This window comes from Myodes glareolus, chromosome 9, assembly GCF_982192425.1.
Source record: "Myodes glareolus chromosome 9, mMyoGla1.1, whole genome shotgun sequence".
Taxonomy (NCBI): Eukaryota; Metazoa; Chordata; class Mammalia; order Rodentia; family Cricetidae; genus Myodes; species Myodes glareolus.
Window position 1 is genome coordinate 2832961 of NC_142034.1, and position 15284 is coordinate 2848244.

The following is a 15284-nucleotide window of genomic DNA, read 5'->3' on the forward strand; positions in this document are numbered from 1 at the left end:
GCAGCGACAAATGGATAGGTGGTGGGTGGGAGGCACAGAGATAGACAAACCATACAGAATAAAATTGGACATTTATTAGGTGGCTTATGGAGGGGAAGGAAAAGGGGAGAAGGAGGGGGGAGAGACATGGTGGGGGAGAGAAAGGAGGAGAGGGGGAGAGAGTTGGCAGCCTCTCCCAGAGAGGGGACAGGAAGAGAGAGAGAGAGTGGGTCTGAGGCTGCAAGAAGGAAGGGAGTGGGCATGGCTTGTCTTTAAAAGAGACAGAACATTATACCACCCCAGGTATGGCAGTGCAGGCTTACTTAGGGTGTGACTGCCAAGACTGGGGATGTTGACCGGGCAGGGTCATAGCTTGGGCTCAGATCTGGGAGGGGGCAGTTCTGGGCTAAGGTGTCTGAAGTCAGGGACCAGATGCCATGAGGGGCCTCCTGTACCATGTTTGTCTGTAGGAGTCTGACATTTGTGTCTGACATTTGTGTCATCAGCAGAATGGGACTTAGGTAAAGAGACCACATAATGTTTATTTGACCATTTGAACCTTTGGAAATTTTTTGGTTACAAACCACTGAGCGGCCAGCTGGAACTGGCTGAAGGGACTTGGTTGCTCACATCGCTGGTGTCCTGGGGTGAGACTTGATCCAGACGCTGAGGATGAAGGGTCCATGTGTGGCTCTGTCTGCGACTTCAGGTGTTGGATGCCTCTTACTCTCCCAATATTTGTGATTAATCACCCTGGACCTGTCCCCCGTGTTATGGCCTCCACACGTCTACCTGTCTTGCACTGTTCAGGGAATGAGTGGATGCTTCTTATGGTGGCCTCTACAGAAGGAAAAAAAAAGCTTCTTTCAAACCTCATGAGCTGTGATGGTTTGGGAGCCTGACCCTTGACGTCAGGAGCAGCATCCCAAGCAATAGGAATTGGTGTTGTGAGCTCATAACCCACAAGGACTCATCCCAAAGCACGAGCAGAGCCCCGCTCCCTGCACCACATGGCTGAGAGCGGGGAGATGTCAGAGCAGGGATGTAACCCGAGACTGCTTATTCCTTTCCCGGCCACCCAGACCCAAATAATCACACAAAACTATATTAAATGCAACACTGTTTGGCCAGTGACTTAAATGTGTCCCTACCCAGCTCTTACATCTTAAATTAACCCATTTCTGTTAATCTGTGTATCAACATGAGGCTGTGGCCTACAGGTAAGGTTCCAGGTTACAGCGTCTGTCTCTTTTGGCAGCTAAGTGGCTTCTCACTGACCCCGCCTACTGTCCATATCTGTCCCAGCCTGGCTATATTCTGCCCTGCCATAGGGCAAAGCAGCTTATTCATTAACCAATAAGAGCAACAAATACAGAAGGACATACCACATCACAGGGAGGTGGAGAGGGGACAGTGGACACACACTCTCGTGTAGAGAGCTTGCAGAGTGCCTTAAGACCTCTACGTTGATAATTGGTCACAGCCACATGATGACACTTTGTAACCTCAACAACTCTAGACCTGCTTTGTTCTTCTGTCTGCCTCTACGATGACCCTAGGACATAGGGACATCTGTCTCCACTTAACGAGAGGGAAAATTGAGGCACGTGGTGGGTTAGTAAACCATCTAGGGTAACCTGACCAGACTGTCATGAGCTGGGCAGGAACTCAGGTCCTCGAAACGCACCCAGATACCACTGTGTCCTTACTCAGAGAAGACATAAACGGGACTGGGACAGCATGGAGTCTTCACTGGGTCTCTCGGAGCATGTGGCTGTCCGTGGGGACTGCAGGCAGCTCTGTGGCCCGATGACCAGGATTCTCTGCTGCTTGTGTGCCCTCGGATACCTGGCCCCCGTGCCTCAGGGCTAACATATGTCTTAGGGACGGCACTTGGTGGCGGTGTCCCCCCTGCAGAACCTTCCTCTGGTAGACACTTGAGTACCAGGACTTGTCTCACAGATGTGCCATCTGTACAATTGAGGAAAGTCATCTTTGAAAGGCTGGTCAGGTATGCGCCCTATGGCTCTGGAGGAGCCCAGCCCAGAACAAGCCTCAGGTGGTGCCAGTTTGCCCAAAGGGAGGACTGGAAAGATGCCAGAGCGGAGAAGGTGGTTCGTGGAAAACAGAAGCCGGGACGCGGTCTTGTCTCTGAGGCTTGCCTCATGGGTCTTGCAGTCAAAGGCAGACCTTGGCTTCATGACTTCCTGCTCCCCCAGAGGCAAAGTTCTGTTTGAGTATGGCCGAAAGGCCCTTCCTAGCTTGTGTTCTTTGTCACCATCTTCTTCTGGTTTATAATTATTTTATGTGCATTGATGTTTGCCTGCAAGTATGCCTGTATGTGTGTGTCGGGTCCCCTGCAACTGGAGTTACAGACAGTTGTGAGTTGCCCTGTGGGTGTTAAGAACTGAACCTGGGTCCTGTGGAGGAGCAGCCAGTGCTCCTAACCGCCGAGCCATCTCTCCAGCCCGACCTGTAGTTTTACATCCCTCAGCCAACCATGAAATGGAAGATCTGGAGTCGAGTGTATCTCCACAAATGGTCCCAACAACATCTGGGGCCAACAGGACCCAAGCTGGAAGGGTCTGATTTAGTCATGGAAGGGTAAAGGCAAGTAGGGTAAGGAGGAGTGGACTCAGGAAAGGCATCAAAGATGAAGCCTGCTACAGGCTTCCAACTTTGGACATGGCAGAAGGTCAAGGGGCAAGGAGAATATGGGCAGGTGGCATAGTGGCTTGCACCTGTTTCTCCCTTCAATTTATTCTCTGAAAACTTTTTTTCCCCTCCAAACTCCCTATGTAGTTTGACTGAGTATGACTTTGAACTTCTGGTCCTCCTGCCACCAACTTCCAAGGAATGTAACTGCTGTGCCCAGGTTAAGGGTGCCGGGGACTGAAGCCAGGACGCTGTGCGTGTTCAGCCGATACTGCATTGATTGAGCCACATCTCCAGATCCGCTTTCTGTTTCGTAGCACACAGTCGAGGATGCTGGTTCTCAGGCCAAGAATTCGCTCTTTGAAGTACCTGAGGTGCAGGATCACTGCGGGTTCTGGGGACTCACCCTGGTGCAGATGCACCCCGGTTTTTGTTTCCTTTTTCTCAGCTAGTGTAATTCATTGTCCAGCTGGTCTATGTTCGGCCCTTGTCTCTTATCGGGGTTCAAGGCGTCCTGAGTCACCTGATGCAGGGTCTCCGTCAACCTTCCAGGGCTTCACATCCTGATTCTGGGGTCCTGACAAGCAAAACTCCTCAGGTTCTGGCCAAGTTACTGAGGTGGGAAGCCTTGCCTGGGTTAGCCAGGGAATCGCTGCTTCTCACTCTCGTCCTTAAACTCACTGCCATTTTGTGCCATGTGATGCCAAGCTGTCATGTGTGGAGAGCCTGTGAATGTTGCTAATGTCTAAAAGGGTCCCCAGGTGTATCCTATCAGAAGTGAGTCCAAGGGAGGCTCAGGCTCTGGCAGAAGGAAGTGTGTGGCCCTGCCTGTCACTTGCTCCTTGGCTCCACCCCCTCCTTTTGTTCAGTTAGTATCTGCTCAAGCTAAAGATGTTTACCCAGTGATTAAGAGCACTTGTTCTTGCAAAGGACCTGTGTTCGATTCCCAGCACCCATGTGTACGCTCACCTCCTTCTCTGACACCAGCACACATGTAGGCAGAATTCTCATAGACAAAATAATAAAACAAAGAAGGTGTTGGTATGATAGATCTAAGGCGTGGTTTGGACAGCCAGTTCCACCTGCTTGAGGTTTTGGATAGAAACCTGGAGGAAAGTGCTGGGGGTATGGAGTCTAAGGGAAAACAAACATCTCTCTGTTTAGAGTAAAAAGAAGAGAAGGAAGAGAAACCAGAGGACCACTTCCTCAGAGGCAGGTTCCTTGTCTTCCACGTCTTCTGGCCTCTGGAGTCTGGATATGCCTTCAAGCCTTGGATCCCAGGACTCAGCCTTGGCCCAGAACCAAGTCCAGCAGGCTGGTGTGGGTAGCCAGCCTGGCCAGTCAGGGCACACGGTGACTATGCCAATGGAGAACGGCTGTGTGCATGCCTCAGGCAGCAGCCTCCCTCTGCAGGGTCACAGTGGGACAGGCACAGACAGTGGCATCGGAGGTGGGACCCAGAGGAGCCCTGATCCCAGTAACCACACAGAAGTTAAGGGCCTCAGCACTTCTAAAGCTTCAGTGGACAAGGACCTGCCTCAAGAGGGGCCCTGTGGCCCGGCCCCTTCTGCCTGCAAAGGCCCCGCTAAGGTTACTGATGCTGTCCAGAGGACCCCATTGCCTGAATCTAAGGGACAGAAGTCTGAACACAAGGAAAAAGGGTCTGTGACTGCAGTGCTGGCCGCCTCAGAGGTGAGCCGCTGGGCGTGGTGGCATGGGAGTGGGCAGGGCAGGGCTCCCCTCTGAGTTACTCACCTTGTGGCTGGTACTGACTGAAGCCACAGAGTCAGTGTTCATTTTATCACTATGACTTAGGGTTTGGGTGATCTGTTTCTTCCAGCCAATTGATGCTACAGCTGAGGCAGCTAATCCAGAGAAGGATGGGAAAGAAAAAAGAGACAATGGTCAGAAACAGAAACCATCCGCTGTGAGTTCTGCTGCCGCCAAGCACCAACACCAGGTAGAGACTTGACTTGCCAAGAGGTGTCCAGTATGCGGGGCTCCTGTCTGTCTGCCCTGGTGGTCCTTCCTCAGCCCGTCATCTCTCGATGAGCTGCCCAGTGTTTATGGCGATGTCATCTGGGAGGCAGAGCCAGTCTCCATGGGACTATGCTAGACAGAGGTGGAAAGGAGAAAGTTCCCTGAGGAAACAAAGGGTCTGATAAGGGTCCTGAGAGGAGGTGTGTCCCTCCTCTTGGGTGGCTGGGTGAGACCCGAGGAGGTGCTGTGGGAATAGAATCCAGGAGTGAGGGTTTAGCCACAGACACGGAAAGTGCCCTGATGGGGAATGGCATGAGCCCAGGCCCTAAGGTAGAACGTGGTGAGCCTGTTCTCAGAGAAAAGGGAAGTTGGTAAGAGATAGAGAGGCTGTGGCCAAGGTTGAAGAGGGGCTCCTGCAAGCCATGGGAAGCCGACCAGAAGACTGCCCAGTTCTGAGCCAGGACGGCTGTGGCCCCGGCTGCTGTGAGACATGTCTTAACCACTGGGATTTAATTGTTTGCTCCAGAAAGCTAACCTGAAAAGGAAGTTGGCTGAGACTGGGAGGAACACGGGTGAGATTGCGAACACTCAGCCAGAAGATCAGAAGAAGTCAGAAGAGAACAGAAATGATGCAGCTGCTTTGAAAAACCAAAAGGAGCAGAGAAACCAGAAGGCTGCTGCACCAGAGGCTACAGTGAGGTGGGACGTGGCCTCCTGCAGCGCCTGTGTTACAGCTCTGCCAGAGCCATGCAGCTCCTGTCATGCCCAGCCTGCATCTCTTCTCAGTGCCTTTGGCACATTCATCTTTGGGAGGGCAGCCCTGGGTGGGCCCACTTGGGACACCAGTCCCAAACCTCTTTCCTGTTGGTCCCCGGGTACCTCACAGTCAATGTGACCCTAAGGAGCTCTCCTGGATGAAGCCATCACTGTCCAGACTCCTAACCCACCCCACCCCCACGATCACTAGCATGTTGGAGCTGGATGTGCTCCTTACTAGCTGGGGAGAAGCAGCAGCCTGCTGGGGGCGCTATGTCTGAGTCTGAATGCCTGGTACTTAAGGGTGTCGACATACATCAGAGAAATAAGCCTGGTGTGCGTGTGTGTGTGTGTGTGTGTGTCTGTGTGTATGTGCTCTTGTGCATGTGTGCTTATTCCTGCATGTGTGCACACACCCCGCAGCTGGTGTTTCCTTCTCCCTCTTCCCAGAACACTTAGCCCAGAGGATGGAGTCACTGTGTACTTCCACGCCATTGTCTCCCGTGACTTCTCATTCAACCCTGACAAGCACAGAGTGTGTGTCAGAGGGGGAGCGGGGCTCGGGAAGGAACCCTGGTCTGATGCTTGCGAGATGAACTACACCAAGTGAGTATGTGGGGTGTTTTGGGGTTGGGGGTGGTGCTGTCCTCATCAGTAGTCATGTGACCAAAGCAGTTGGGCACACTCTCTTCTTCCTTTTCTTCCATTGCTTTTTTTTTTCTTTTTCTTCTCCTGTTTTGGTTTGTCTGAAATAGGGTCTCACTTTGTAATCCTGACTGACTTGAAACTCACAGTAATCCTCCTGTCTCCTACCACAATTGGTGGAAAATGAGTGGGGTTTTTTGTTTATTAGATTTATTTATTTTAATGTATTCTCTGTTCTGTATGAATTTCTGCCTGCAGGCCAGAAGGGGCCACCAGATCTCACTAAAGATGGTTGTGAGTCACCATATGGTTGCTGGGAATTGAACTCAGGACCTCCGGAAGAGCAGTCAGTGCTCTTAATCTCTGAGCCATCTCTCCAGCCTGTTTGTTTGTTTTTTGAGACAGGGTTTCTCTGTTTAGCACTGGCTGTCCTGGAACTTGCTCTGTAGACCAGGTTGTCTTCGAACTCATAGATCAGCCGGCCTCTCCCTCATGAAAGCTAGAATTAAAGGCATGAACTGCCACTGCTGAGACTGAATGAATGTTTCAGACACATTCGTGAGTCTGCATTTTCCCCCCACACCTTAGTGTGGTTCCTTTCTCTGGGTTCTGGCAAGAAACCATGTCCTGGGGGCTGGAGAGATGGCTCAGAGGTTAAGAGCACTGACTGCTCTTCCGGAGGTCCTGAGTTCAATTCCCAGCAACCACATGGTGGCTCATAATCATTTGTAATGTGATCTGGCGCCCCCTTCTGGCCTGCAGGGACACATAGAGGGTGAACACTGTGTACATAATAAATAAATAAATCTTAAAAAAAAAAAAAGAAAGAAATCATGTCCTGTAGTTAACGCACTGTAGCCTGGGGCTGGGCTTCACGACATGTGTCCTCTGGTAAATGACATATTATGTTTCTCCACAGAGACCTTCGTGAGCTTGGGTCTCTCGTCGAGGGCAGCATGGTCATTCCCAGGCAGAGCCTGAATAAACCCATTCCTTATAAGTATGTCATTCACCGTGATGGCAGTAGCAAGGATGCCGTAGACTACGAATTCATCTATGAGCCCCCACAGAAGAAAGGCGAGCATGTGAACCGCAGTCTGTTGGTGAATTCTGCCCGCTTGGGCACTGGAGGTAAGCCATCACGGGGCCTGAGCTGATCAGCACAGCTCCTGGGTCTTTGGGTCCTCTGGTTGGCACTGCCTGCCTTTGCCTTGATGCTGAGTAAAGCTGCCTTTGGGAGTGGGGTTGACTTAACCCTTTACTGTGTGAAGAGACCTGGGAAAGTCTCCCATCAAGGAGCTGGATGGAAGGAGCTGTATCAAGGTCTGGCTGGGATAGAGGGAGACTGAGGGTGGGGCAGGAGGGGCGGAGGTCTGGCTTTGTCAGTGACATTTAAAGCGTCTTTTCCATGTTCACCATCTGTCTTCATTCCCGTACGCTGCTTACGTAACTCCATTTGGCTGGAGCATTTGGAAGGGCACCCTGGTCCCCCGTGTTCTGCTGTTCACTGGCCTTGTCTTCCTGGGCTCACAGCCCATGTCCTTACAGGGGCTCAGAATCACCTCTTGTCCCTCTGTCAGAGGCAGAATCCTGCAAGGTTCCTTTCCTCTGTGTGTGGTGGAGCTGTTGAAGCAGCTCCAGACCTGGGAGAGGCAGGTGGATCCCCGCCGAGTCTCTTCAGACCGTCCTCCTGCCCTTGCTCAGTGTGGACTTGGTTTTTTTCCTGGTACTGAGGATGGAACCCAGGCTCTCAGCATTGACATAACTTTAGAAGTATTTATTTCAGTAATTTGTACATGTGTGTAGTTTCTGCAAGCTTGTTGGTGCTCCCTTTGTGCGATCCCTGTTTCCCAGCAGGGTTGGGAGGACATGGAGACTCCAAGAGATTCCAATGCAGAATTTATTTATTGTAAAAAACGTCAGGGCTTTTATGGAGTTTGGGAAATAAAGCTGCGGCAGGAATGTTTCTGGTTGGTCCTTTTCAAACTGACGGTCACTGCTGGTGTGTGTGATTGGCTAGGAGCACGTCATTAGTTACTGTGCTTTTGGTTCTCTGATAGGTTGTCTTAGCCAATTTTAGTTACTCACTGCGAGTTTGCATGCGCTTGCGCTATTGCCCTGCATCGTGTGTGTGTGTGTGTGTGTGTGTGTGTGTGAGTGTACATATGCGTGTATGTGTGCGTGTGCACATGCCATGGCGTGCTTGCGGAGGTCAGAGGACAACTTTCTCAGTTGTGTCAGCAGGGCCTTCATCAACTCAACTGTCCCCAAAGCTCCCGTGATTTTGTTGTTGTTGCTGTTGTTTTGTTTTGGAGACAGGGCTTCTGTGTGTAACAGTCCTGCCTGTTCTGGAACTCTCTCTGTAGACTAGGCTGGCCTCGAACTCACTGAGATCTGCCAGTCTCTGCCTCCCAAGTGCTGGGATTGAAGGCGTGCGTCACTACCACCTGCCTTTCCCATCATTTTTTTAAGGACAGGATTTGACTTGTTACTCATGTTGGTCTTTTAAAAATTTAAAGAGAGTTTTATTTTTTTATTTTATGAGTATGTGTGAGTACCCATATAGTATTTGTAGAGGGAAAAAGACGAAGGTCATCAGAGCTAAATCAAGCAATGCAGGCGATGAGAAAGCGGTATTCCTCAGACACAGATGCCTTAGGATTGATAACCAAGAAGCGTTAGGTCCCCAGAAACCTCGACCTCGGCTCTTTTGAGGCTCTGGGTTAGACCTCGATTGGCTTTGCCAAGTTCACTTTGGACAAGGACCACAGAAGTCAACTTCCCTTTGTTCTCTCAGGGCCTCTGAGAAAGTTTCTTATGGTGTCTAAACCCAGAGCTTTATACATGCTAAGCTAGCACTCTCCCTGTGATCTACATCCCGAGGCGTTATACACGCCAGCAGCATGCTACCAGCCCCGGCTGCACATTACTGACCGTGGGCTGCACAGTTGCACCCTGTGCTAGCTGACAGAGTGGGCTGATCACCTGGGCTTTCCTTCCTTCCTGCCTCGGGCTGCTCCCCCGGCATTTCTGCCTTCTAGGGAGGCCAGGCCTCTGGGATCTGGAGCTCACCCACATGGGTTCTTTTGTCCCCGCAGACTGGCATCAGTATGACGACATCATCTGCATGAAGCCTCCTGGGAAGATCCAGAGAATTTTAGATTCCTTCATTGCTGGCTCAAGAAAGGATCTGGTGAGAGGGAAGAAGGATGCCGCTGCGGTCATGCTGGACCGCATCTTCAGTGTCCTCCAGCCCTGGAGTGCCATCAACCTGCAGAGCTTCATGACCCAGTTCCTGCAGTTTTTCTCCGTGGTCCGAGTGCCTATGGTCCATGAAGGGCGGGCTAGGCGGCCATGGTCCAGTCTGCAATATGAAGAGAAAGAGGTACCCATTCCCCACTGTCACCAGCAGCTCTGGAGAAGGCAGGCAGTGTCCCTTGACCAGCTAGAGGCTAGGTGACCCCTGGACTGAGTGGGCCAAATACAAATGGGGCAGGAGGACCTCATGCCATCCTCCTCACAAGGTTCCACTGCGCCCCACCCTCAGCATGGTCCTGTGCTCTCCCAGAAGGGCTGGGCTCCTCCTTACACCCTACAGTGGTGTGGCTGTTCCTAGGATGCCTCCTCCTGTACCTCCACCCTGTAGGGCTGGGGACTGAGCATCCGTGTGCTTCAGTGGTGAAGCCCGGGAGAGAGGCAAGTGAAGCCCTCCCTGGCACTGGTGACCCGGTCCCTGGCACTGGTGACCCTGTCCCTGGCACTGGTGACCCTGTCCCTGGCACAGTGCCTAGCTGTTGAATGTCCCCTGCAGAGCTCACACGTCTTTCCCTCCCGGGACCAGGTGAGGGCGCACCTGTGGGAGCATGTGAAAACCTGGATGGCACCTTTCCTGGAAGGGAAGAGCGGGGACTCTCTGCCTGCCGACTGCCCTGTGAGGAGTGGACTGAAGTTGGGCCTGACCTTCCTTTTCATGGTGGAAGAGGCTCATTTTGTTGTCCCTAAAAATGACCTGGACGCGCTGTGCTTCCTCCTCACTCCGAGTGCTGACTCGGCAGAAACTCTTCACAGTGACCTGAGCCTCATCCTCAGCAAACCTCAAAAGTATTTCCCCTTCATTTCTTCTTTATTTTCTATTCTATGTGTGCGGGTGTTTTACATGCACGTATGTTTGTGCACCATGTGCATGCCTGGCGCCTGTGGAGGTCAGAAGGTGTTGCAGACAGGTGTGAGCCAACATGTGGACACCGGACACAACCTGGGCTCTCCAGGAGCAGCAGTGCTCTCAACCACAGAGCATCTCTCCAGCCTCCGCACCATTTCTGTTTTGTGTTTGTTTGCTTTATGACAGTTTCACTATGTAGCCCAGGCTGCCCGGACTCATGAAATTTCTGCCCTCAGCTTGCCGAGTGCTAGATTTGGGGCATGAACTCCACACCTGCTCATGGAGCTGAGGGTCAAGGTGCATGTCTGTGATCCCTGGTATTTGACAGGCCAATGTGGGAGAATCCTCTGAGTCCATAAATTTGAAGCCAAACTGGGCATGTTGCAGTAAAGGAGCACACAGATTGCTTCTGCGCACGTCTCAGCATCTGTGGACGCCCCAGGGATGTGTTCCCTCCAGCTCTGCCTGTGCCACACAGATTAGAAAGCGTGTTCTCTCTATAGGGTCACAGTGAGTTTGGAGGCGACCTCTTTGCACCCAGTGACCTTGCCTTGTGGCTAGTGTGATGTAGACTTCTGAGCAGCTCTTCCTGGGCAGTGGCTTTTTGGCTTGATGTTTTAGACACCCAGGTGATTGATTCACAGTTTGTGAAGATACTCCTCAGCTGTGTGGTGTAGATGGAGATGACTCTGGCAGGAATCTGCTGCGGGGATTTGTGAGGGTCTGCAAGGTGGGGCTGGGATTCCATATCTTTCTTATGACCGATTTCCTGGTGTGGATCCTGTCCAGCCACGCAGAGTTCCCTGTTCTCTTCAGATGGTGGTCATAGAGCACTGGGCCACCTTCCCCTCACTGACGCCTCCTTTCTCTTCTAGATGGCGTGCGTACTTGGTAAACCTGTGCCGCAGGTGCATAAACGAGGGCATGGACCTCTGGCTGGGCACCTTACCCATCCTGCACTGCTGCATGCAGCTGTCCCCACCCAGGAGGAACTCTAAGAGCCAGCCTGAGGACACCTGGGCAGGCCTCAGAGGAATCCCTTTCGCACAGTTTCGGGAGAAAGCACCCACTCAGTGAGTCGAATAGCTGCACTTACAATGCCAATTCCAGACCCTCAGGTGGCTGACTTTGGGGCAACCGGTCCCCTGTTGGAGTCATTTCTGCTTTTTATTTAGTAGGGGCTTCTATCTCCGGGACTCTGTCCTCTGCCTACTTATTTCGTGTGTAGCTCGGAGGGCAACTCCAGTCCGCGTCCTTCCTTCCGGGTCTCTGCTCTTCTTTCCTGACTATGTATGCCCAGATGACCGGCACATTAATTTTGGGTTATTTTCCTGTCTGATCTCAACATCCCATCTCCTCACAGGACCGCTGGGGTCACACATGCTGGTACTATGTGTCTTTTGCATGTGTCTGAACTCAGGTCCTCATGTACACATGAAGCATTTTACACAAGCCATCTACCCGTCCTCACCAAGCCCAGGTAACTCAACAGACAGCGCTGCTGGAGAGAAGGCTCTGCTGCCGGCCTAAGTAGACCAATACTGGGAACGTATTTCCACACAGGACCTCCCCTCTGATAAGAAAACCTTACCAGAAGTTCTGTAGAAAACTTAGATTCTAGGTGTGAAATCTATACTTTTCCTTTTTTCTTTCTTTTCCCTCCTTTCCCCACTTCCTCCCTCTCTTTCCCACATCCTCCCTGTCTTCCTTCCCTCTTCCTCCGTCTTCTCCTTCCCCACTTCTTTTCTCTCCTCCTTCCCCCACTTCTTCCCTCTCCTTCCCCCCTTCCTCCCTCTCCTCCTTCCCCACTTCCTCACTCTTCTTCTTCCCCTATTTCCTCTTCTCCATCTCTCTTCCTCTCATTCCCTCCCTTTCCCCCATATTGGAGAATGAACCCTCAAAATTTTCAACTCCACCCAGCTCTGCCACTGCTCTCAGTGTGGGATGAAGGGGAGCCCTCGGGTCTGGAGGGAAAAGTCCAGCAGCCACCCCGCCCTTGCAATCCCTCCCTGCCCTCGCTGCCATTCTATTCCTGACCGACTTTTGTTTCCCCTGGGCGACCACAAACCTGAAATCGGACTGCTGCAGCTCCTGCTTCTGTCCCCTCCACGTCAGTTCTGACCGCTGCAGCTCCTGCTTCTGTCCCCTCCACGTCAGTTCTGACTGCTGCAGCCTCCCCGCACCTGTGCTGTCTCCTCAGGAGCCGGGTTCTCCAGTTCATGCAGTCTAAGATGGCGCTGCTGCAGGTGGATGACTTCCTCTTCCGCTCCTGGTTCAGCCTGGTCCCGCTGGGAAGCTTGACTTCCTACTTGGAAAACTCGACAGAATACTTGAGTCACGTGCCTGCCCACGTCCTGGATTGTTTTCAGGGGGTTTCATACCGGCTTCGAGGGCTGGGGAGGATCTCCCACCAAAACCTAGAGGTGTGTTGTGGGGACCAGACCAGCAAGTGGTGTCTGAGCATTAGTACTTTAACCGCTAAGGTGCTGGGAGTGGACTGTGGCAGAGGGGTCACATCATGGGGGGGGGGTGTCACCCCCTCAGGGCTACTAGCAATGAGGGGGTGGTGAAGGAGGGAGAGAGATTTATCTAGAGGTGAGGAGGTTTATCTAGCCAGGAGTGATGAGGCTTTTTTAGACAGATGTGGTGACATTTCCTATAAAGACATAGGCTGATTACCTGCGTCTACTCTATTTCAGGAAATAGGACTTGGGAAAGCCAATAGCTTTCCTAAGTTCTATTTTAAGTGTTTTAAACAGTTGTGCTGGGCAGAGCTACAAGGCAGTTAGGGTGTGAGCTTGTCCCATAGCTGCTGTCGTCCATCCTTCCTACACGGCTTTAGATATAGAGAATTGTGTATGTTGGACTGGGAAGATGTTCATTTGGTAAAGTGCTTGCCATACAAGCTTGAGGATCTAAATTCAATCCCTGGAGCCACCAGGAAATGCAGGGCACTGTGGCCTGCCCTTTACTCCACAGGGGGAGTGGAGATGGGCAGATCCTTACTAGGCAGCCTAGCTCAATTGTGATCTCCAAGCCAATGAGAGACACTGCCTCAAAACAGGGTGGACAGTTCCTGATAAGAGCACAGTCTCCACACATGTGCGCATGTGGGCATGCTCAGAAGACAGCAAGCGGGAATTCTGTGCCGTGAATTTACTCATGGGAAGCTATTCTTCCTAAGTGCAGCTGTGTTGATGGAAGGAAAGACGAAGCCAGTGAACATGTGCACACAGCCGTTTCTTGGCTCACTCACAGCATGCTCACACCCACCTTCTCTTCACCAGTGCTCGTGTGCACACAGGCGTTTCTTGGCTCACACCTCCTTCTCTCCACTGTCCTAGGATGTCAAGGAGATTTTTACAATGCTGATTCACCTTGTGGACATTTATGAGACCACGTAAGTAGGAAGGCCAAGGGCAGCCTTGGCTTCCACACAGCTCTGGGCGGCATGGTGGCTGCCCCCGCTGGCCTCAGCTTCCCACACGTGCTGTTGCCATGGGGAGATGGAAACTAAGCCATGCTTTCCATGCTATTAGATGCCTTGTCCAGCTTCAGGGCTGAGATTTTACCCATGGTCCCTTGCTCTGTCCCTTCCCTGTACCTGTTACATCCGTTCCTGCCTTTAGCAAATCAGATCAGAAGACAAATCAAACGTATTACTGTTCCCCTGGCTATGACAAGCGCTTGACAAAGGCTGCTGGAGAAGGGTCTGTTGTGACTCAGTGTGAGGCACGGTCCATACTGGTGGAGGGCACAGTCCATACTGTCGGGGAGCACAGTCCTTACTGTCGGGGAGCACAGTCCATACTGTCGGGGAACACAGTCCTTACTGGTGGAGGGCGCAGCTCATACTGTCTAGCATGGTCCATACAGTTGGTCGGGGTGGGGGGACAATCTGCCTCCCGAGCGCTGGGATTAAATGCGTGCACCACCACCACCCGGCCTGCTGCTCTTCCAGAGGTCCCGAGTTCAATTCTCAGAACCCACATGGCGGCTGAATTTAACCTTTATTTCCCCCTCTGTCTTCTCATTTGTCAACTAATTCAATGATTTCTCCACCTCTCTTTGTGGATAGGATTCTTGGGGAGACCCTGCTACAGACCTACTTACCCGAGTGTCTGACCCTTCACGAAACTGTCTGCAACATCACAACCTACGTAAAGTGCTATGAGGTTCCTGTCCTGTCTGCCGAGCTTGTCTGTAAAATGCTTCAGCTCAAACCCGCAGGGGTAAGTGAGATTCACACATCTGTATACACAGTACAGCCCGTGAGGCTGTACTGGAGGGCATGGGCTTCCTGCAGACAGGACAACCTGGGAGAGACTGACATACAGACAGAGACACAGAGACTGCACCTATGGGCATGGGTGTGGAAATCAGGACACCTAGTGAGAGTCAGTTCTCTCCTTCCCCCATGTGGGTTCTGGGGATCAAACTCAGGTCATCAGACTCGATGGTGACCACAGATTCTGTAATCTGTTTCTCGCGTGCCCGCAGGGTGCCACAGAGGGACCGGTTGCTACAGAAAATGAAGCCTTGCTGACAAGCATCTTCCAGGGGGCCCTGAGCACCACAAGAAACTGGCTGTGCAGCGTGTTTAAAAAAAGCATCTTCTATACCGGTCCAGCCACTCTCCGCTTTACCTATCCTGAGGAGATGATGGTAAGCCTTCCTGGGAGCTGTGAAGCTGCCAACGGCACATGGGTGTGGACATAAGGGACTGGGAGCCATCACTACCGTCCCGAGAGCTGTGACCATGGCCTGAAGTCTAGCTGCTGTGCTCCTCCTGTACAGAAGGGCCTCATCAACCCCTGGCCAGATGGAAAGTGCTGTCAGCCCTGGCTGGGCCAGGTGCCCTTGCTGTGAGGTGATGGGGACAGCAGTGTCAGGAATGCTGCAGGAAGCAGAGGTGGGGGTGGGGACGTGGAGGTGTAAGGTAGTAGTTGCAGCTGTGAGCCAGATGTGTGTGTATGACACTGGAAATGGAGGCAGAGGTGAGAGATGAATTTCTTTTGTGGGGTAACAGCCAAATGTTCCCGCAGAAAGCTAGGAAGCGAACGTCCTGCAGGTCGGTTGGTTTGGGTCAGTGTGATTGGCAGTTGTT

General features: G+C 52.1%; 1 protein-coding gene and 1 long non-coding RNA gene across 8 annotated transcripts in view; one reads left to right on the forward strand and one right to left on the reverse strand.

Annotated features, from left to right (window-relative positions):
• The window catches only part of LOC146893367 (E3 ubiquitin-protein ligase RNF213-like), a 90553-nt gene that overhangs the window by 10344 nt on the left and 64925 nt on the right, over positions 1–15284 (forward strand). For all 7 annotated transcript variants that reach the window (XM_087909672.1, XM_087909675.1, XM_087909674.1 and 4 more), the window contains exons 5-16: positions 3799–4326; positions 4475–4594; positions 5141–5313; positions 5821–5976; positions 6935–7146; positions 9114–9400; positions 9857–10116; positions 11053–11250; positions 12378–12600; positions 13522–13577; positions 14256–14409; positions 14678–14842. In XM_087909672.1, coding sequence (XP_087765798.1) covers positions 3799–4326; positions 4475–4594; positions 5141–5313; positions 5821–5976; positions 6935–7146; positions 9114–9400; positions 9857–10116; positions 11053–11250; positions 12378–12600; positions 13522–13577; positions 14256–14409; positions 14678–14842 — 2532 coding nt within the window. The remainder of the gene's footprint in view (positions 1–3798; positions 4327–4474; positions 4595–5140; positions 5314–5820; positions 5977–6934; positions 7147–9113; positions 9401–9856; positions 10117–11052; positions 11251–12377; positions 12601–13521; positions 13578–14255; positions 14410–14677; positions 14843–15284) is intronic.
• On the reverse strand, positions 53–4494 carry LOC148120733 (uncharacterized). Its single transcript, XR_015738701.1, has 2 exons — positions 4390–4494; positions 53–819 (listed from the first exon to the last, which is right to left on the reverse strand). It is a non-coding gene; the product is annotated as an uncharacterized LOC148120733 (long non-coding RNA).